The sequence below is a fragment of the Cydia pomonella genome, chromosome 3 (genome assembly GCF_033807575.1).
Source record: "Cydia pomonella isolate Wapato2018A chromosome 3, ilCydPomo1, whole genome shotgun sequence".
Lineage (NCBI taxonomy): Eukaryota > Metazoa > Arthropoda > Insecta > Lepidoptera > Tortricidae > Cydia > Cydia pomonella.
Genome location: NC_084705.1, coordinates 15,414,824 through 15,437,780, shown reverse-complemented (window position 1 = coordinate 15,437,780; position 22,957 = coordinate 15,414,824). Strand labels below are relative to the sequence as shown.

The window sequence follows — 22,957 nt, the reverse complement described above, 5'->3', positions numbered from 1 at the left end:
ATTCTAGCGTAGAACTGGAGTTACGCCATTTTAGAATAAGTACACATTAAATAATTAATAAATTAAATACAAGTCCTAGTGAAAAACAATAACTATCAGCGTATTCCTCGTTTCAATTAAAATGTAGAGAAACAATAAAATTACAGCGTCAAAAATTATTTATTAAATGTTTTCAATTTGTAGACTAATACCGTTCGAGAAATGGTCTCTTGGAATGGAAAAACTTCACAGAGATGGCGATTTCCAATATTGAATAAATTACTTTTAGACTTTGAGGAATCATTACAAACATTATACTAAATAATTCCAAATAGGTAGATCTCGTTATATATTGCCATCTCGGTAAAGCTGCTTCGCAAAGTGCATGTACTAAGTTTATCAAAAGTACGTGGAGCGGTATCCAGATTTTTAAATCTGGGTTTGAATATTGATGTGTTACGATCGCAATCCGAACACCGAATCGTGCCACGACCGTCCTTATAATAAGAATTAAGATTATCAATCTTTAACAAGTTGTAAAAATTTCTAAATGCACTCTTCGACATAGTGTTGAATTTTGTTGTTTGAAAACAGCCCCGACAGCAGATCCGATATACATACTCGTACATTTATTATTTATATTTGATTTCAATTGTATCCATGGAAGTAGGTACCTATTTATAGATACAATATTAATGTGTTTACTAACTTGCAGACGCATTAATATTATGCCCTAATGATGAAATCTGGATTAACTGCAAAGCTGGTTATTGTAAGCCACAATACTGCAGGGATATAGGCCGAGTCATAGATTGCCCGCATGTTTCCGACCCCTGTCCGGGAGGCTGTATTTGTAGGAAAGGCCTACTCAGGAGAGATGGAGATGGAGTTTGCATTCCAGAAAATGAATGCCGTGAGTATTACAATAACAAATTCAAGTAATACATTTACATTCATTTCTTGACACTCTTAGCAGCAGATAGTACGATATTCATTTTTTACTTCGGATAAAAACTGAACTAAGTAGATATACTCGTAAGATTATCAAAAATAGTTATTTGTTAATAACCGTTAATATTGACCTTCCGAAGCAAGAATTGAACATATACTTACTATCAATATAAATACCACTGTCCACTAATGAATATAACACCGACTATTATCTACATGACTGACTCTAAGTCAATCCTTCAATCTGTTATCAAAATGTGCGGGAGCTACGCTCTAAAATATTAACTTTTTATCGTAACCTAAGTCTTGCTATTTATGATATAGTTATTCTTACCGAGACGTGGCTTGTTGACGGAATACAGGACTCTGAGTTATTTGACGACCGTTATGTAGTCTGGCGCCGTGACCGTGACTTGTCCTTGACTGGACAAAGTCGTGGAGGTGGTGAATTACTCCTAATTGCTACTCGACTGGGGTTAACTATGATCCCGCAAACGTCATATCGTTCCACAGCGGAGGACCTATGCTGCTTGGTGCTTATGAATAATAGACACAGGTCTGTTAAACTTCATATACGCGTTTTATATTTGTTTGTGGAGCAAGAGTTGGGTGTATTGGGGATGGGGCGGGAGGAGGTTAATCAAGCTGCCCAGGACCGGAGTCAGTGGAAGAAAATGGTTCGAGCCCTACACCCCAGCAGGGGGTAACAGGATGAAAAGAAAGATTGAAGAAGAAGAAGCAGAATCAAGGTCTCATGTTCTCGCAGCAACTAGATAATTTCTTAAATACATTAAGTGATTTAATTATTGATAATCCTAACGATAAAATTTTAATAATCGGTGATTTCAATATGAGTCACATTTTGTGGACGAGTCAGGGTCCATTTATGGCTCCATACAATTACACAAATAGTGATGAGTGCAATTTAATTGATGACTTATACACGCATGGTTTGTGCCAGTATAATGGTATGTATAATCAATATGGTAAATTTCTAGACCCCCTAGTGTAACTTTATTCGCTGGCGTAACGTAACGTATATACTAAATGAGACTTAACGCAAACGCGTACGTCACGTCACGAAATCAAATAAATTTACACTAGGGGCTCTGGTTTTATCAAATGACATTATCAGTATCCGCGAATGTATGATCGCATTAATACCTATAGATCCATATCACAAAACGTTAATAATACATATTAATTATACTATCTTATCTTTGACCACCTCACACCGGCACCTCTTTTAAAAGATTTTTACAATAGGGGTGATTATGTGTTCTGTTAATTTGTTCCTAGTAAAGAAATAAAATCCGATTCATATCCTGCCTGGTTTTCACTACCGCGAATTAAAGCTATCAAATAATAGTTATTTACGATACAAGTGCAGAAAATAGGAAATTCGCAACGAGAGGTAATAATTTCAAATACGACCGAAGAGAGTGTTTTAAATCAACACGAGTTGGGAATAACCTATTCGTACGTGTATCGTACAACGTTTTACAGTACAAATGTATCTTTAAAGTTTCGACATATGCACGGAAAGTACTCATTCCCGCACGCGTGCGGGAAAGTAGCATCATATGTACTGTAAAAGTATAAATACCTAAATAAATATAATAATAAATCAGACTTAGTTTCGTTTAAGGTTTTAAGAAACAGAGTAAAGATAATGGAGCGTGAATATTATGATACCTACATAAATCGTGTAGAGAGTAATATAGCCAAAAACCCAAAGCAGTTTTGATTATTTATTAAATCTCGGTCTAGTTCTCGCGGTTTACCTAGTAGTTTAAAATATAACGGTAAATTATTTAACTCGGGTACGGACATAAGTAACGTCTTCTCGGACTACGACAAGCTTTTCGGTTCTCGACAAGCTTTTTAGCACCAAACAATAGTAATTTAATACCTACAAGTTCTAGCTTACCATCAGCACCAAGTGCGACCCTATCTAATATAGAAGTAAAACCTACCGAGCACACTAATATTTTACTTAAACTTGTCCTATCCAAGTGCATGTGCATGCATTGTTTTTAATAAATTGCGCTGAAAGTTTAATTACCCCTATTACGTTATTATTCAAGCGCTCCTTCTCCGAGTGTTATGTGCCGTCTATTTGGAAATCTGCATTATTACTCCAGTTCATAAAAAAGGACCTAAAACAGATATAGTTCATCTTATCTCGTCGTCTTATAAAGTCGTCTATAATCAAGTTTATGCAGCCCTAAAAAAATGTTTTAGCCAGAACCAGCACGGCTTCCTTCAGCGCCGATCAACAATGTCCAACCTTGTTTTTTAAATTGTAACTTTGATATATTCCTTATTGTAATATCTTATATTACATGTGCTTTTGTATTGTATCTACTGTGTGTAATTATATATAAAGTTTCTATTTGCGAGTTCCTGTAATTGCTCTGTATTACTATCTAAAAAGTTAAATATATCTTTTATAGCTGTTGGAATTCCTGAAATAAATAAAATAAATACATAAACAATATTTTTATTTTCTCTGACAATCATTATCGTACTTTCTTATTTATTCCATTACCTTTATACATAATATCTGGATTTTTTATTTTTCAGCCATCAATAAACCGTGTTCTGATCCAAACGCAATCAGGAAAAGGTGTGCTTCGCATGAGTCTTGCAGAGCAACATGCTCTGTGCCAAACTCAAAAATCTGCCCTAGAATATGCATTATAAATGGATGTGAATGTAAGAAAGGATACGTTTTATCAGGGCCAAACGGAAAATGCACGAAAATAGAGAATTGTCCAAGTAAGTGCCTGTCGTACAAATAAATGTACAATACTTTGCATTTCAAATAATTTTACTTATTTTTGTAAGATAAAGATATACTTTCGTTTATATGTACATACAACATCGCATTTTTGTTTGGTTCTTTGCTAAGAACTAATTAGGTAGGTAACAGTTTATGATATAGTGTCATAGTTTAGTCATAGTAAATTAATTGTAAAACGTATTGTATATGAAGAAGGCAGGCTCGTAAGATTTTACATAAGCATATTGATTTTTCCTCACATTAAAAAATCTTTTTAATTTAAGATTAGTAGTTAAGTTATTTAAAAAAATATATTTAATATAAAAATACTTACAGTTGACGTTTACATATGTTCAGGTATTTCAGAGATATTATTGAGAAATATAACAGTAATACCGAACTCGTCAAGTTATAGAAAAAATGTACTGTATTAATTAATCATTTAAATACATTGCAAAAGGTAATGCCAGCTGTAATGGAGATCCCAATGCGAAGATAATGGCATTCCCCCCGCCATGTCCGTCAACGTGCAAGACGCCAAACGGGATCCCGGGATGTTTGATGATGGGGCTGGACGTAGGATGCGTATGTAAACCTGGATACATAAAAGACGAGAACGATAAATGCATTCTACCAGATAACTGCAAAGGTCAGATGATAAAAAAATATGTTATTATCCCTTTGACCTCACTGAAATGACTAACGTTTCGTATGCTTTATCCCGTGTCAGACAGAAGGTGACAGAATTTCAAATGCAAAGATAGCATTTTTTTGACAGCGGCATAAGAAAAAGTTAACTCACGTAGAATATTATCATTACATTTTTATATTATTTAACCTTGAACGTAAGCTTCTTTACAGGACCAAATAACATGTGTAACGCATAATATGTTTAGTTCCTTGTACTGACCGCTGATACTTTATTGAGGCTACCAAATAATCCGCAAATAAAAAAAATTGTTTATCCACATCTGCTGGGTTTCGTGTCACTCTTCGTGTGTTGCTGTTTTAAAAATTAAATATCGATATACATATAGGAGCTGAGAAATTTGCAAAGGTTATATTTTTTTAGGTGGAAATCCTTGCGCTGCAAATGAAACCTTCACATGGTGTAAAGTAAATTGCCCAAATAACTACTGCACAACCAGTAATAGAAGGAACGTAATAACATGTGATCTACCTAACCCTTGCCCTAGTGGTTGTGTTTGCAAATTGAACCACAAGAGGATCTACCAGAAGGATGACAGATGTATTTTAAGTTCAGAATGCCGTAAGTTTTGTATTTCAGCATTGAACGAAAGTGAAGTGATTGACTCAAATAAATGTAGATAACTTATTTAGGCCTTAATTGTGATATTTATACTGAAAACCCCGAAAACGTCAATTTTGAAACTTATAAATTCTTACAGCTCCCGTAAACTGTACTCGTCTTAATGAAGTATGGAGTCCCTGTCCATCGGCCTGCCTCAGGGAAAATTGCAAAGACGTAAACAATCAACCTACCACTTGTAACCCGTTAGTTCTGAATTGCGAACCTAGCTGCATTTGTAAAGAAGGACACTTTAGAAACGGATCGGACATATGCGTTCCAGCAAAAGAGTGCCGTAAGATATTTTGTTGAGAATTATCCATCAAATTTGATACAGTCGAGCAAAGCTAACTCTGCTCAGACTTTGGAATAAATTTTTTTGAAAGTATCACCATATTACGTCAAATTTTTATGAAAATATATTTTTTCACACGTGTTCACACGTTGTCTCGTCAAAGTTGGTGCAGAATTAGCTTTGTCCGATTATAGCACGTTTTTTCTTCTTTTTTTATTCGTGTGCAAGGTAAACACACTTATAATAATTTGCAGCGAATTACCAACCACGACCTTGCGACGACCCCAATGCAGAGAGGGTGGAATGCGCACCAGCACCCTCATGCCGATCCACGTGCGAAACACCCAACCCGTCTCCTTGCATACTTAGCTGTGCAGTTAACGGATGTGTCTGTAAGAAAGGCTTTGTTCTCTCAAAGAAGGGAGGAAAATGTATACCCGTGGATCACTGTCCAAGTAAGTTATAAAGCGTTTCATGTTTTTATATAATACTTGTCGTACTTACCATACGCCTTCGTCACAAATCGCGCAGTCCGAGCGTGCACGCTCGACGCTGACGCCGACTGCCATACATTTGTTTTAACCAATGTAAGGCGATCAGGGACAGCGTCGACCGTGCACTCTCGTGCATTCGTGGCCCTCGGGCTAGAGCTTATTTTTTGGATACGTTTATCGTTTGGGTAGATTGTTACATAGATGAGTGTGGATTTTTTTTTGTTTTATAGAAAATGTACCTTGCAACGGAGACAGTAATGCCGAGATAATAGCCAATCCACCACCTTGCCCGTCGACGTGCGACTCTCCCAACGCCAGTTATTTGTGCAGGAGGGCCGCGCCGTCTGTAGCCTGTCAATGCAAAGATGGCTTAATTAAAGCCACTTACGATGGCAAATGTATCAAGCCAGAAGAATGTCCAGGTATTTAAATTCAACTACTGGCCTATTACATATCAACTTTATGTCCCTTTATTTTTTCTTGTTTGTCAAAGTTTTGGCTAAATTTAACGTGGACTGAAACTACCAATCTTAAAGGATAATAAATTAGCTCTGTTATGTATGTTAACGGCACCAATCATGGGACATTTAAGAGAAAATTTGGAGTATTTTTGAAATTTCATCGACATCTGTAAAATTTCTACCGCTTTATGCTTTAAAAGGTGAACGTCCAATTCTTCCTTTATGTTTTCTATGTATTTTTTTAAAGCTACTTCAATTGGTTTCAATATTATTAACCAATTAAACTATGTTTTTTTGCTCCAGTAATGGGATGTATGATGGCGCAATTAATTTTCAAACTAACAAATATCAATGAAAAATTAAACGTAAGCAGCTCTTTGGCCCTTGTTTACGGTAAAATGTTACCAGCGATTAAAAACTGATGGTAAATACTTATTTTACGGGATTTGTCCATGCCATTCCATTACTGGTGCCTGTTCCATTATAGGGGTGTTTACTATAAAATGCATTATACACTTCAACGGTTAGCACGACTATGATTGCTTTTGTTATTTATTAGTAGGTATCAACATTATTTCCATTAAATCGAATGTTCATTCTTTCTATAAACGACTAATAAATTATTATTTTTTAGGTGGAAATCCTTGCGGAGCAAATTCAACATTTGTGCCCTGCATTACTCACTGCACTAATGGTTATTGTCCAGTAAACGATAAGCCGGTGATTACTCCTTGCGAACTAACTTACCCCTGTCCAAGCGGCTGTGGTTGCAAAACTAACTATAAAAGAAAAAGCATCAATGATGATAGATGTATATTAGCTTCGACCTGCCGTAAGTATAATAGTTGGTTTTCCTCCGCTCCGCACTAAGGAGAATAGGCATATGAACAATTAATACCTATACACTGTATTAAGAGTTTAAAGGGTAATTTGAGGTGTTGTAGTTTCCCGTTATTCTAATAATAGCCCCTGTTGGGCTACTCGAGATTCGAGCAAGCGAAGATGACATTCCATGGTAAACAAATGTGATTTTTTTAGCTCCCATTAAGTGTACTCGCCCTTATGAAGTTTGGGATCCCTGTCCACCCGCATGTCTCCCAGAAAGCTGTGGAGATGTGAACAATCAACCTTCCACGTGCAATACATTGATTTTGAACTGCCAGCCGCAATGCGTCTGTAAAAAAGGATATTTGAGGAACAGCACTATAAGCAGCAGTTTTTACAAAGATACATGCATTCCAGCAAAAGATTGTCGTGAGTATTTATTTCATATAATAAATAATAATGAAAATATGTATATATTTTTAGGATTATACAAATATTTCACAGATATATAGCATGTAAATTATCCGCAACGCAGGCATCGTCAGGTGGCCACAGATGCATATCAGCAACATGCTTCGTCCCAAACAAACCAATGATGATATCCGCAACAGGCTTCGTCATTTATACGAGTAAACAATAATTTAAGTTAAAGAAAATAACCGCCACGAATCGTACCTGGCTCAAATGTCCCCATCACATATACATATATGTATATATATACACACATATGTTGTATAATGTTTAATATATTTATTATAAAATTATAAGGCACTTGCTATTATGCCATTGGATCTAGACATGAGTAGCCTATCCAGCCAAGTTCGAAGAAAAAGGAACTGGCAATATAACTGCGTGTATAAACCATGTCGTTTGTAATATTACAACTTGAAAGCTATTTAATCTACACATATGAAATTTGACAAATTTATTCAAACCCCTTAACTTGTCTAGGATACAAAATTTCATAAGCGTAGCTCAAAAGTTTATTGATAAATTAAAAACCTAAACCACTTCCAGATGACCTAGAAACTTGATACTTGGCATCAAGGTAGTATATATTAGGTGCATATGGAGAAAAAAAAATTAAGACTGAGACTTGATTGATATTTTGATGGACAGTCAATTACATAATTTCTAGAAAACTACTTACACCCGACTTTATGCTTGTAAATTTTTAACTAATGAGAAATTAAAATGAGTTAGTGCTGTGATCTTCTGCTTCTGTATCATGGTTTTACCTTTACGTGATATAATTATATACGATTTTATACCACAACACGAGCAATCAACGGAGTATGTCGTACGTCTAGTGACACTCGGATCTAGGAGTGCTTTTTAATTTTCTAAAGCTACCTTAAACATGGATAAATGTAGCTAACTATAAAAAAATACTTAAGAGGGAAGAATAGCTTTGATCCTAGCGAAATAACGGTATTTTTTTTCTATGAAATTCCATTTTGGGAGAAAACGTTTTCCTCTAACTAAATCTTAACAAATAACTTTGTGCTATATCAAAAAACATTTTGCAAATTTTGAAAAAAAAAATTAAATCCTATAATCCTAGTCTTTCATTGTGTCAATAACATACTAAGAAATGATGAAGAATGGAAAATATTTAGAAGTGGAAAAATGTTTTCTCTTTTTGTATGGACGATCACGTGGTATACTTTATATGCTAGCTGTTTTTGCACACTTAACTTATATTAGAGCTGCAATTATGTTCGATATATAGGAACAAAGTCACAGGGAAGCATGCGAGAGACTACCGAAGATTACGGAATGATTGACGCCAACAATATAATATAAGCGTGTATTAATTCGACATTAATAACATAATATGTTAATACTTTTTATGATTGTAAAATAGGTCATAGTTCAAATTTTTTCTTGTAAAAGTTGTAAATTTAATAAAAATATAATAAAAGGAGACGACACAATCTTACGGCTCCATGAGCTTAGAGCCAGAGAGAAAAAGCGGCCAAGTGCGAGTCGGACTCGCGCATGAAGGGTTCCGTACCATTTATGACGTATTAAAAAAAACTACTTACTAGATCTCGTTCAACATTTTACCACTTTGTGTGTCATTTTACCACTTTGGAAGTGTCTCTCGCGCAAACTATTTAGTTTAGAAAAAAATGATATTAGGAACCTCAATATAATTTTTGAAGACCTATATTATTTTATGACTTATTAAAATTTTTTTTTTAGTTTTCATTCTGTTATTTTAGAAGTTACAGGGGGGGGACACAATTTTTTTCACTTTGGAAGTGTCTCTCGCGCAAACTATTCAGTTTAGAAAAAAATTATATTAGAAACCTAAATATAATTTTTGAAGACCTATCCATAGATACCCCACACGTATGGGTATGATGAAAAAATTTTTTATTTTTTATTTTATGACGTATTAAAAAAAAACTACTTACTCGATCTCGTTCAAACCAATTTTCGGTGGAAGTTTTCATGGCAATGTATATCATATATTTTTATTAGATTTTTCATTCTGTTATTTTAAAAGTTACGGGGGGGGGGGACACACATTTTACCACTTTGGAAGTGTCTCTCGCGCAAACTATTCAGTTTAGAAAAAAATGATATTAGAAACCTCAATATCATTTTGAAAGACCTATCGATAGATACCCCACACGTATGGGTTTGATGAAAAAAGTTTTTTTGAGTTTCAGTTCCAATGGGGAACCCCCAAAAAATTTTTTTTTCTATTTTTGTGTAATCCTAATGCGGTTCATAGAATACATCTACTTACCAAGTTTGAACAGTATAGCCCTTATAGTTTCGGAAAAAAGTGGCGGTGACATAATCGGACAGACAGACGGACATGACGAATCTATAAGGGTTCCGTTTTTTGCCATTTGGCTACGGAACCCTAAAAAAGGGCGGACCACAGATCACAACTTTACAGATAATGTACGGCATAGACAATATATTTCAAATAATTTAACTTTATCTAAGGAATGCTTTATAAACACGGGATTCAACCATAATTAAATTTTGATTTGATTCGTGATCATCAAATTATGTTTTTTTGAAAAACTAATTATATCCAAACTAAAACTAATGCAGAATGATACCTTTGCCTTTGGTGCTTTACGCACACTCTCCCCTCCCCCTGGCGCAACCCCTTTTTTTCGTATAAAATATGTCCCGGTTGACAGTTTTATTTTTACTGTTTGGGAAAAATATACATTTAAGGAATAAAGCGTCCATGAAAGAAATAATTCTTATTAAATTCTTAACAAAAAAGGTTATATTCATTTTTTTGATATGATGCACAATTTTCCTGTTACAGCTAGATGAACTAGAATATAACATAGTACTAAAATAAATCGTATAGGGAGAACCAGCTTGTTCAACGGCTTAATTTTGTTGAAGTGCATCTAACTATGACATGAAAATGGTACATCAAAAAAAATAACCTTATTTGTTAAGAATTTTTTAAGGATGATTTCTTACATTGACACTTGTTTCCTAACTCTAATACTATTCTCAAAAATTAAAATAAACTGTCTACCGGGACATATTTCATGCTTATGGGGTTGCGTCAGGGGGAGGGAAGGGGACGCTAGTGTGCTTAAGCACCATACCCAAAGGTATCATACTACATTCGTTTCAAGCTGGATACTGACCGAATCAATAATTACAGCTCAAAACAAGCCATGTGAAGATCCTAATGCGGAGAGGATGCAATGCGCACCGGACCCCTCCTGCCGGTCAACCTGCGCAACGCCCAATCCATCGCCTTGCAAAAAGATTTGCGCTATTAATCAATGTGTCTGCAAAAAAGGCTACGTTTTGTCGACGAAGGGTGGAAAGTGCATACCTGTAGATCAGTGCCCAAGTAGGTGCCAATATTAAACTTGTAATGGCCGTTGTCTTATATTTCTATGTACATATATTTGAAATTGCAAGTTTTTATCGTATTAAAAACATTAACCTTTAAGTAAAATTACCTTCTTAAATGCTGCGTGATAGATATGTATCGCCTACGCAAACAGAACGCAGGCATAGAAAAGTCTTTCTACTATCTTTCACTATAGGAAAAACTAAAATCAAAATTTATTAGTAGTCAAATTTAAGTAAAATTTTACTTAAAATGACACCTTATACTTATTAAACCATCAATTGACAAAAATATACTTGTATACATGTAGCACTTGCCCTTACTAATACAATCACATCCTTTTACTTGCTTGTTTACTGAACTTTTGTTTGTTATTTAGAAGATGTACCCTGCAACGGAGACCACAACGCCGTTATAAAGGCCAACCCGATCCCGTGTCCGTCGACTTGCCGCGCTCTAAACGCTAGCCCTTGGTGCAAGCGGTACGCCCCGCCGGTGGGCTGCGAGTGCAAGCCAGGCTACCTCCTCAATGATGATAACAAGTGTATAACACCTGATCAATGTCCAGGTAATTATTATGTTGGCTTTAAGCCTCCTGATGCCGCTATTATTTTATTTGGAACTCTTAATTATTCTACAAAAGTTAAAAATAGATTGTAATATGTAAGTACACAAAATTGTGCGCGGGCTTTCAGGAGGTTAAGCCAAAGCATCTAACTATAAACTTAGTTGTATTAGATATTATGGCTTTTTAAAAATATACATAACACTCTGTAATTGACTCCTCTAATTTTCACGCAGTGCTTATGCCTGAGAAGTAATAATGCCTCAAACATGACAATACACTAACTTTCGTATTTCAGTGTACCGAAAACATATGTTAAATTAATATCTAGTTTGCTACTAAGTAGAAGTATCAATTTCAATTACCAATATTGCATTTGCCATCGAAGTAATATTACCTACCTAGAATAGTTGCCTTAAGTTTTAGAATTAGTAGAAACAAGTAATATAATTATTTCCTCAATATTTATTTATGACGCATGTTTTTACATTCAGGTGGCAACCCTTGTGGGAAAAACGCAACTTTTGTACCGTGCTCCGTCAACTGTCCCAACAACTACTGCCCAGTGGGCGAAAGTAAAGGAATCATTGCCTGCAGCCCGCCGCACCCATGTCCCAGCGGCTGCACTTGCAAAAAGGGTTATAAGAGAAAGAGCAGTTCCGATTCCACTTGTATTTTGGCTTCGGATTGTCGTGAGTAGAATGTAGTATTTTGTACTGGGCACTAATGTTTGTAGAAAATGTCCCAGAAACCAATAAAACGTTTGAACAGATAAAACGTGAAAAGGTTAATTAGGGCGTCCCATACGCCGTTTAGTAATTTTCACCACCACAGCTCGTAAAGGCTCTCTTGATTGTTTAAAAACTGATTAGAAAATTTCATTTTATCAACAAGAGTGGCAAAGTAATTTGATGCAAATTTTGAGTCGTTTCCAAGTAAAAATGTTGGCTGGTAAAATTGACTTGTAAATCATGACCTTGAACGTTAAATATTTAATAACGTTCATATGGATTTCATTTCGTTGATTTTGTCTTTAGATTTTTTTTTCCAAGCAGTTTTTTTTGGAAGCTTTATCGTTGTGTAGTGCTGTAGGTGATTCATGATACTCGAGCAGGACAAACCTAACACACTCAGTAAATATTAATGCATTAATTACCATCGTATTTTTGTAAAACGGCCAAAAAATTCCTGTTTTTTCTCTATAATCATGGTCATCCTAAAACGGCTAATTAATAAAGATAAACCGTCTTGTTGTGCCAGCTCTTTGATTACGACGAACATTTATAGACACACTTGAGTAAGATACGATTTTTACAAGTAACCAAACTGATGACCAGACAGGAATCCGCGGGGCAAAATTGTTTGACAAGTAGGGAGTTCCTGTATCGATAAATTCATCTATCGATGCTAGTTCTATATCACTCAAGGGTTTGCTTGTAAAAATATTTTTTATTAAGAGTAAAAAAATAATTAAATAATAACTCAATACACTCTTTTTTGTTTTTAAGACAAGACAATTTTATAATTTTACTCATCCCAATTCCCGAAAATGTGGAACAAATTCTGGTTGTTTACTTTAATAATAGTAAATTGGGATGAGTAAAATTATAAAATTGTCTTGTCTTGTCTTAAAAACGAAGAAGAGTAGGTATATTGAGTTAATATTTAATTATTTTTTTACTCTTAATAAAAACATATTTTTACAAGTAAACCCTTGAGTGATCACTAGTATATAGAACTAGCATCGATAGTTGAGTTTATCGATACAGGAACTCCCTACTTCTCAAACAATTTTGCCCCACGGATTCCTAAATATGTCTGCGTGATGACATTCAATTTGTCATTTGTCGCGGATAAAGCAAAGAATATCGGTATTTGAAGAAAACAATTAACGTTAATCTCACTAAAATATACGAAACAGTATATACGAAACAGAAGCTTATCATTTACTGAATGGCTAGGGTTTATTCTGTTCACATCTCCTGAATCACTCAGTATAATTTTGCAGTTGATACCTAGGTTTATGTCTGGGAACCATTACTTATTTTTAAAATAATGAGGATTGTGTACCGACTGTACCGAGATTCATATGCAGGTTAGCAGATAATGAATGAATGAATGAATGAATATTTATTGCATGTCACATTACATAAATTGTTAAAGGTACATTTTAGGAGGTATACATGTGACGCCCTGCAAGGGCATAGCAATTTAAGCCTTAAATTTAGATTCTAATATAATTTACTGACCTTTAAGGCATATTCCCATGTGTTTAGACAAAAACGTTATTACAGTTCATTTTTCGACGGGAACTCAGAATGAAAGAAAAATCTGAAAAGCTTAATTACTTTGCAACCATTTATTTAAAAAACCTCAGTTTAGCGGGTCTTACCTTGTTCTAATATAATTAGCTCCTCGAAGGAATACCTCTAATCACAGATTAGCCTTAAGTTTTAGTAGTAGTAGTAAAATACTTTATTGTGCAAAAATGAAACATAACATGAAACATTAGTACTAAGGCGAACTTATCCCTTACAGAGATCTCTTTCAATTACCTTTTATATATATATATATATGTGTGTGTTTTTAGGGTTTATAATTTAGCCATGTTCGTCTGTCTGTCTATCTGTCTGTTCGTCCAAGGCTTTTCTCCGTGATCGTTAGTGCTAGAAAGCTGCAATTTCGCATGTAGTTAGCACTGACTTGCTAACTACGAATCAAAGATACAATAACACCTTATGCAATAAAGATTTAACATATGTTTTTTTTTAGCTCCACCCATAAAATGCAAAGCTAACGAGGTATTTAACTCGTGTCGTATAATATGTCCCCCACAAACGTGTGCATCCATCTACACCAGCTACAACTGCCAGGACGCCCCGAAATGTGAGCCCGGCTGCGACTGCATCTCCGGGTACTTGAGGAATGGAACGGCAAACGACCCCTGCATACCGAGCAAAAAGTGCCCAACCTGTAAGAATCCCAATGTACAAACTACAATGTGTAAACTACTTATCTTGATCTTGACCAAATGAACGCTAAGGTTCCAATATAAAACTGAAATAAAAAATATTATAAGCCTTTCTTGAGTGACGTTTAAGCGCGCGGTTTTTTCTATGCGATCAACAAAGCGTTGAACGCATGCGTCAACGAAATGTAGCAGGGATCGGAAACCGGTATTTTTTGTATGGGAACGAAAACGGTATTTTTTCGTTCTTTGTTAATTACTTCATTTCTAATTAGGCAATCTAATAATACTAGGTCGTTATCTGAAAACACAACCGAGTCCTACATTTAGAGTATAAAATAAACCGAAATATATGGTTATTTCGATGTTTTTGCAAAAAACCGGTTCCGATCCCTGAAATGTAGGGAAAACCACAATGCGCTTACCGCTGCGTTTACCGAGTACGAGTAAAACAATGCGGTGTCATGTCATTAGATTGATGTTAAATGGATTTAATGGATGTGTGGCCAACGCATTGCGTTTAACGCTGCGTTGATCACATAATAAAACAACCGCGCGCTTTAGCAATGTTTTTATCACTTTAATATCTAGTAACGTAAACTGCGAGTATTTTATGTTTTAAAACCCTTCACCAACTCACTTTTTTGAAGACACATAATAATATTACTCGTTGGCACCTATCAACGATTCATTATTTCCAGCGCCACCAGTTATATCAGAATGCGGCATCAACGAACATTATGAAACAAACAGACTCAAGTGCGAGCTGACTTGCAAGAACTATCACTTGGAACCAATAATGGGTCCCTGTCAGCCAACTAGCGCCTGCTTCTGCGATGATGGCTACGTCAGAAACTCTAATGGATTGTGCATTCCTAAGAAGAAATGCCGTAAGTATCGATATCCAAATACTTAAGGCAAAACTGCAATTTTGACACTTTTTTAAAGAATTAGAAAACGTCACAAAACCTGTGCTTAGCCACAGGTAATGTGTGTGTTTCAATTAAACATGACAATGTTATGTTATGTAAAAGTAAAAATCGGAATAAGTGCTAATCTTAAGCAAAATGTGGCTGGCATTTATTTGACAGTTGACGTATGATCAATATAGTGAAACTCAGCTAAGAAATCAATCCTAATAGTTATGAATTGACCCTTATGTAGGGGAGAGTCGGATACATCGTACCAGTTTTTACTTAAACATAGATTGACATGGAAGAACGTGTTATGTTTGTATTTGAATCATAGCATCTTCATATGCTACTGTGGTACAGTGTATTTAATTTCACATAATATAAGAATAAAAAGTGTCAGTAGGCGAGATGAGGTTATTCTCCAGTTAACAGTATTTGTTATTGAACTTGAAATATGTATATGACTATTTCGAAAACAAGTTTCGAAGTAATGGAATTTCGGATTTTTAACTAAGCGAAAACAAGAGATTAAAATAATACCTGGGCGATTGACACCTTCATGCACTGTACCCCTAGTGTAAATTTTATCGACATCATAACGTGACGAACGCGTTTGCGTTAAGTCTCATTTTGTATAGGATTTTGAGTTTCCAAAACGTCCCGCTTGGCGCGCTCTTTCTAAATCTAATACAAAATGAGACTAAACGCAAACGCGTACGTTACGTTTCAAAATCGAATTTATTTACACTAGGGGTACTGAATTGATTTACTTTATGAGTGAATTTTGAACGTGAATGAAGGTGTCATGTACCTTTTTTCATAAAAAGATATAGTAATATGTACACTTTTAAAATAATAATTTCCTCAAAGGTTAACTGGAAGAGATCCCATACAGGGATAAGTTCGCCTTTGTTGTATTTAATTTACTCTGTAACTGTGTTTTTCGTGTTTTTATTTCTATGTACAATAAAGTATATACATACATACATACATACATAATTATATTTATTTGGGTGTTAAGAGAGCTTATTTGGGACAACCGACTGGTCGCCGTCCAGTGGGTCGGCCCAGAGGGCCTACCGCGAACCACGTTCGACGAGTTACCTCCCTATCACACTTACGTACGAATTTACAAGTGCGACAGAGAGGCAACACGTCGAAAGTGGTTCGCGGTAGGCCTCCAGATACCGCTGGAGCGACAGTGTACAGGCGGATCTGTGCCAACTCAAAGCCGATAACTGGCAGGAAGTGGCACAGGATTGGGACGGCGTCCTCTCGTTTTGGAGGCCAAGACACTCTTTGGATCACTGCGCCACAATAGTTAGTTTTTTTTAAAGTTATTTATTTGTCTATCAGTGTTTATCTTGCATTTTAACAAAAACATTTAAACACACAGTTAAACATTTTTACAGCTGATTAATCTATAACTGCGATTTACTCATAATTATGATTTTGTATCATAGCACGTTCATCCACTTACGTCTTCATTTATTACCGTTACTAGCTATATTTTTGAAATAATCAGTATAAAAATAAAAGCATAAGAATTGGATAATTTTAACACCTACTTAATTGCGTATTTTTAACTTATAAAGATCACAATTTATGGTATTACAAACACACATTAAAAGTTAGATCAAGTCCGATGAAAACCATATTTCTTCTTTCTTTCGTTCGTTTGTAGTCGTGTGCCATGACTATGTGTGATTAGATTTCTGAGCTTAATTCCATTAGATCACTGTTTAGTGCCTTACTTGTAAATAAACTAGATTATTTAATGGGAAAACTGGAGGTGGTACAATTTTACCAGCGGTATGATATAGCCGACTCTCCCCTATATGACACTAACGCTATCGGTTAAATGGTAGGTCTTAGCTTCGTAAATATAAGGGTCAATTCATAATTGTCAGGATTGACTTCATAGCGGCGTTGCACTATAATACAAAACTCGATACGGTGGGCCCATGATAGTTTCCATTTTACCACAACATTAAGATATCCTCGCTAGTAGTTCTAAGACGCGATAAATCACTGTAAATCTGCTTTTAAGTAGAATTAATACTTAAAAGCAGATATATTATAATCAATGTCCTTTTTTCAGCTCAAAATTTAGTATGCCCGCCGAATGAAGTGGTGTCCGAATGTTACAACAGCTGCCTCATGACCTGCAAGACCAGACTCAGGAGCGACGGTAGAATGTGCCACACGGCCTGCATCGAGACTGGCTGCGTTTGCAAGGAAGGTTACCTGAGACACGACAATGGCACTTGTGTTCCCATCAGCCAGTGCTGTAAGAATATGTTGTTTATTTTATAGAAAAAATGTCACTTTGACAACGTACGCCATAACACTTCTTAAGAAAACAAATATATTTTAAATCATCAAAATTTGAGCGAGTTATGATTTTGTCACGCGGTAGCGTGTCCAGCCAAGTTCAAAGAAAAAGGATCTGGCGGCGCAGCTACCATGTGTACCATTTCGAGCTTCTTTTGACCCCTTTACAACTTGAAACCTATTTAACCTACACTCATGAAATTTGGCACATTTATTCAAGCCCCTTAGCTTGTGAAAAATGTTACATTTCATAAACATACCTTAAACAGTTGTTGATAAATTAACGTTTAAAAACCGGCATTTTTGTGACTGACTGACTTATATATCAATAATCTATCAAAGACCTAACCCGCCTCCAGATGACCTAGAAACTTGAAATATGGCATCAAGGTAAATTATTGAATGAATGAATGAAATGCGTTTATATGCTTAACAATACAATACAATACAAATATACTTTATTGCACACCTCAATACAGAAACAGTACAAATAATACAACACATAAAAAAGAGGTAAACAACAGGCGGTCTTATCGCTAAAAAGCGATCTCTTCCAGACAACCTTTAGGTAGCGGAATTAAAAAAAAAAAAAATGTTATGTCAGTAGGTGTTCCAGATGCAATAAAAGAAGTCTAGCACAGAATAAACACAAAACTAAACAATATAATTATCATATACAAATATAAAAAAGATATATACATACATATATTAAAATACATATTATATATATATATAATAAATGCCAGCCATAAGTATGGAAAAGGAAGCAGATAAAAGTATTACGGAGCAGGTAAAAAGTGAAGTTTAATGAGTCTCTTGAAAGAATTAGGACATTGAGCGCGCCTTAAGTCTATAGGCAGAGAATTCCATAGTCGGATAGCTTGAAACGTGAAAAAATTATTATAAAATTTAGAAGAGGATGATGGTACAGAAAGAAGCATGTTCTGGGAGCACCTAACAGAACGGAGGTAGCTGAAACGGTTCTTGAGATAGCGGGGAGTCGCGGGGTTAAAAAGAATGGAATACAGAAGGGACAAAACGTGAGAGTTACGACGTAAGCGAATAGGGAGCCACTTGAGCTGCGAACGGAAGTGAGAGACATGGTCATATTTGCGTAACCCAAATATAAACCGTATGCACACATTTTGGATACGCTCAAGCTTATTAAGTTGCTCCTCAGTGAGATCGAGATAAGCAACGTCAGCGTAATCCAGAATAGGGAGGAGAAGAGTTTGTGCGTCTTAACATTATGTATATAAAAATAAAAAAGCTTTTTTTTTTTTTTTCAAGTAGTTACAATGTCAACATAATTCGAAAATTGGAAAAATATATTGGTATAATTATGATTAATAGTTAAAAATGTCATTTTTCACATAAATTAAATTTAAAATTGAATTTTTATATAACACTAAGCATATTCCGACGAAGCAAGAACCCCTTCTCGGGTAAAGGCCTCCAGTCTTGGCTAGATTTTACGTATAGGTACAATGTGTTTGTCCACGTATAATCGAGCCGTTAACCACGTACCTATAGTACGATGAATTTTATCGAAAATCACCCCCCATACCTATGTTTTTTCTCCATTATAAAACTGCACCCCTTCAAAGTTTCATGCTGCCAAACACGACTGCGTTTGGCTAATGTACCATTATCGGTCCATTTACCTATCGCACATTAAAAAATAGAAATCATTCAATAGCTTGCCCTATGCCCTAATTCATGGGCATTAATTTCAAGCATAAATGTTACAGAAAATTTTCCCACAATTACTCGAGAATTGATAACATTGATAATAATTGTTTTAAAAAATGTACTTCTTTCTTACAATTTATCTTTTTTTTTCGAAATTGTTTTTATTGTTAAATGATAGTACAGGATATCAGCTAAAAGTTGACATCAACATTATAGCCCTAATTAAAACATTTCACAAGTTACACGAGTCCAAACACGACCTTCTGTAATGTGCGTCGAACTAAGTTGCTTTAGTTCCAAATGATAATTCGGCCGGCGGGCAATGTTTCTTCGGAACCAAGTTGACGCTCATTACAGAAGGTCTTGTTTGGACTCGTGTAACTTGTGAAGTGTTTTAACTAGGGCTATCATTTCTCTCGCTCCGCTGTGCTGTTTCCAGTAGAGCTGCGCTGAGCGAGGATAGGTAAATAAAGTGTTCCTTTGGTGCATGACAAACACATCCCTCGCTACGCATCCTCGCGCAGCTTTGGTGGAAACGAGGCCTAATACTGGTCTCGACTTAGTTATAGGCTTTCTCAAAATTAATAACATATTTTTCACCAATTTTGTGAACTTTCAGGTAGCCACTCACTTGCTTTATATTTGTCAGTGACTTCTATTATTATAATAAAATAAGGATGACAGCTGGTAACCACAGTTACCAAAAGCAAGTGAGTGGGTAGTAAACATAGACTTTAGTTTCGTCTGTTTAGCAAAATCTAATTTTGATTTGATAATACTATAATTACGAATATATCTTCAACAGCGCCACCTCGCTGCGATGACAATGAAACCTACTCAAAGTGCGGTACCGCGTGTCCCCCGACTTGTCAGAACAGAGGAGATAATTGCACAGGCTGCACTGATCAATGCGTCGAGGATTGCTTCTGCAACAAGGGTCTCGTGCGTTCTGATGACGGCAGTTGCATCAATCCTAAACACTGTCGTAAGTAAAGAAGTTATATTTTAAAATATTAAAATCGCATTTTCCGAAAAAGTGACAAGACAATTCATATTCTTTCCGTGTACCCTTCAATTGTTTTAATTTTGTGATAATTTTTAAGAAAAAAAACAACTTCAATGAGGGAGACCGGTAAAAGAAAGATTAGTGTTGATTTTGGATTTCATACAATTAAATTAAAAAAAATGTCTTAACTATTTAATTTGCATAACAAACACAGCGAAGAGGACAAATTTCTAAACGTAAACTAAGCGTCGTTGAAGAATTCCATTCTGATCATCATCAGCAGTTCCACTTCATCAAATGTCACTCTTTTTTATATGTAAATGCTTGATTTGTTAAAGAAAATACAAAAATCACTATATGTATGCCTTTCACATTTGAAAAGTTTCCTCGATTCCTCATAGATTCTACCATCAGATATCGAGCTTGACAAAATGTGTCTTGAAAACCTAATTTGCCTAACAAACGAAGACGAAAATCTCCAAGCGGGAACTATGCGACGTTGAAGAGTTCCATTCTGATCATCATCAGCAGTTCCACTTCATCAAATGTCATTTTTTAAATGTAAATGCTTGATTTGTTGATGAAAATACAAAAATCACTACATGTATGCCTTTCACATTTGAAAAGTTCCCTCCATTCCTCATGGATCCCATCATCAGAACTGAATTTTGACAAAAACGGGACCAATCTGTATATATATAATTTCAAAATCGGTTCAGAAATGACGGAGTTATGAAGTAACAAACATTAAAAAAAAAACAACACAACCGAATTGAGAACCTCCTTTTGAAATCTTGAAGTCTATTTCCCCCTATTTTCTAATTGCAGCACGCCGCGTCTGTGGCAGTAACGAAACATTCGATCCATGCCCCCGGACGTGTCCTCCAACGGATGGCTGCGAGAATATTTGGTCGAAGTTTGACTGCACCAACGCTATCAAGTGCTGCAAGCCTCAATGTCGATGCAAGTCTGGCTATCTCAGAAAGAATAAAGTCTGCGTCCCTATCAACCAATGTTAGAATTATTTAAGAATCGATCACACCGGTGTACTTGACGCAGCATATACGCAGTGCCCAGTTATGCGTTGATTTTTCTGTACATAATTAATTACATTTCCTATACGGTGCGTCAACGTCTTTAGACCAACGGTGTGGTAGTTTCTTTATTTGGCAATTTTACGTTTTTTTGCAACTCCATATTACACATGTTTGTATCATTGTCAATACCATTTTTAAACCTGAACAAGAAAAATCTACCGTTGTCGTTGATCTGTTTAATGTGACGTTGTTAGTAAACAGAGTGGTCAATTATTATTTTTGTCATTTTCCGGATATATTTGGCCAATGCGTTTCCTGTGTATATTTAGGTTATTATGTTAAAAACATTTATTTTAAGAACACAAAACCGATTTAATTTAAAAACCCCCTACGCTGTATTGTTATGTACCACTTTATGATACATAAAGGAAAAAATTAAATGCCTAAAAAATCCATTTAATGCCGAAAATGCCTTACATCATTTTGAAAAAGAGCTAATACTCTTCCAACCGCTGGATCGCTTGCTATCAAACATAGCTAGGAACAGCAAAGAATCTCGCTTTCACGTAAAAAACCGCATCGAAATCGGTCCATCCGTTGGTGAGCTACGATTTCACAGACAGGCAAACAGACAGACAGACATTGGCGTCAAACATAGAACATCCCTCTTTTTGCGTTGGGGTTTAAAAATATTTATGCATACATATTTGTGGGAATATAACGATTTCAATGCGATAAAATTATTATTGTTCGTATTATAAAATTTTAATTCAACAAATTAATAAATTACTTAAACATCAAAAATTGCTGTGTTATTATTTTATTCTTATTCATTACGTGGGTTTAAATAGGCAATTCTAATAAAAGTAGGTAGGTAATGTGGAGTTAACCTGCTTGATATTTTGACCTATATCGACTAAACATAAGGGCGAAGGGTTGTAACTACCGATAACAAAAGTTATAGCTTAACATTCGTGATGTTGAGCAATAACTATCTTGAAACCAACATAAACAAAAATTTTACACATGTTAACATTAAACGTGACAAAGAACATTACTCTCATTTATAGAGCACGAAATATATTTGAAACGTGAGCGTCGCAGTAAATAAAATGAGGTATTTTTTTACTATTACATTTTTTTAAATTTCATACAAGCTCAGAAACAAGCGGAAGTCTATTTAGGAAAGGAAAAATAATGAGATTGATATTTTTTATAACATTCATAGCAGCGTCCACATGGGTATGCAGCGCTTCAAATTGCCCACGTAAGACTTTATCTCTTTACTATACTTAATATGGTGCGTGATAATGCATTATTTTTACCCAACTACAGGATGGATTACAATTTCAGGAATCTGTGTACTGTGTTCAACAGCAGCGTCAAAACTACTAAGTTTCGGAGAATGATAGGCAAATCAAATTAGACCCAAAAAAAAACGTTTTGATTATTAACAAACACAATCTTAAAAAGGCCGGAGCCGAAG

At 35.3% G+C, this 22,957-nt stretch overlaps 1 protein-coding gene across 2 annotated transcripts in view; it reads left to right on the top strand.

Annotated features, from left to right (window-relative positions):
- LOC133516145 (zonadhesin-like) overlaps positions 1-22,275 on the top strand; it is a 51,314-nt gene extending 29,039 nt beyond the window's left edge. For both annotated transcript variants that reach the window (XM_061848921.1, XM_061848922.1), the window contains 17 exons: positions 695-892; positions 3,517-3,711; positions 4,176-4,364; positions 4,788-4,985; positions 5,125-5,319; positions 5,574-5,774; positions 6,044-6,235; positions 6,909-7,106; positions 7,313-7,528; positions 10,758-10,952; positions 11,335-11,523; positions 12,015-12,212; positions 14,293-14,493; positions 15,190-15,378; positions 17,504-17,692; positions 20,234-20,413; positions 21,263-22,275. In XM_061848921.1, the coding sequence (XP_061704905.1) occupies positions 695-892; positions 3,517-3,711; positions 4,176-4,364; positions 4,788-4,985; positions 5,125-5,319; positions 5,574-5,774; positions 6,044-6,235; positions 6,909-7,106; positions 7,313-7,528; positions 10,758-10,952; positions 11,335-11,523; positions 12,015-12,212; positions 14,293-14,493; positions 15,190-15,378; positions 17,504-17,692; positions 20,234-20,413; positions 21,263-21,453 (3,314 nt within the window). In that variant the 3' untranslated portion in view covers positions 21,454-22,275. The remainder of the gene's footprint in view (positions 1-694; positions 893-3,516; positions 3,712-4,175; positions 4,365-4,787; positions 4,986-5,124; positions 5,320-5,573; positions 5,775-6,043; positions 6,236-6,908; positions 7,107-7,312; positions 7,529-10,757; positions 10,953-11,334; positions 11,524-12,014; positions 12,213-14,292; positions 14,494-15,189; positions 15,379-17,503; positions 17,693-20,233; positions 20,414-21,262) is intronic.
- Positions 22,276-22,957: the final 682 nt, after the last annotated feature.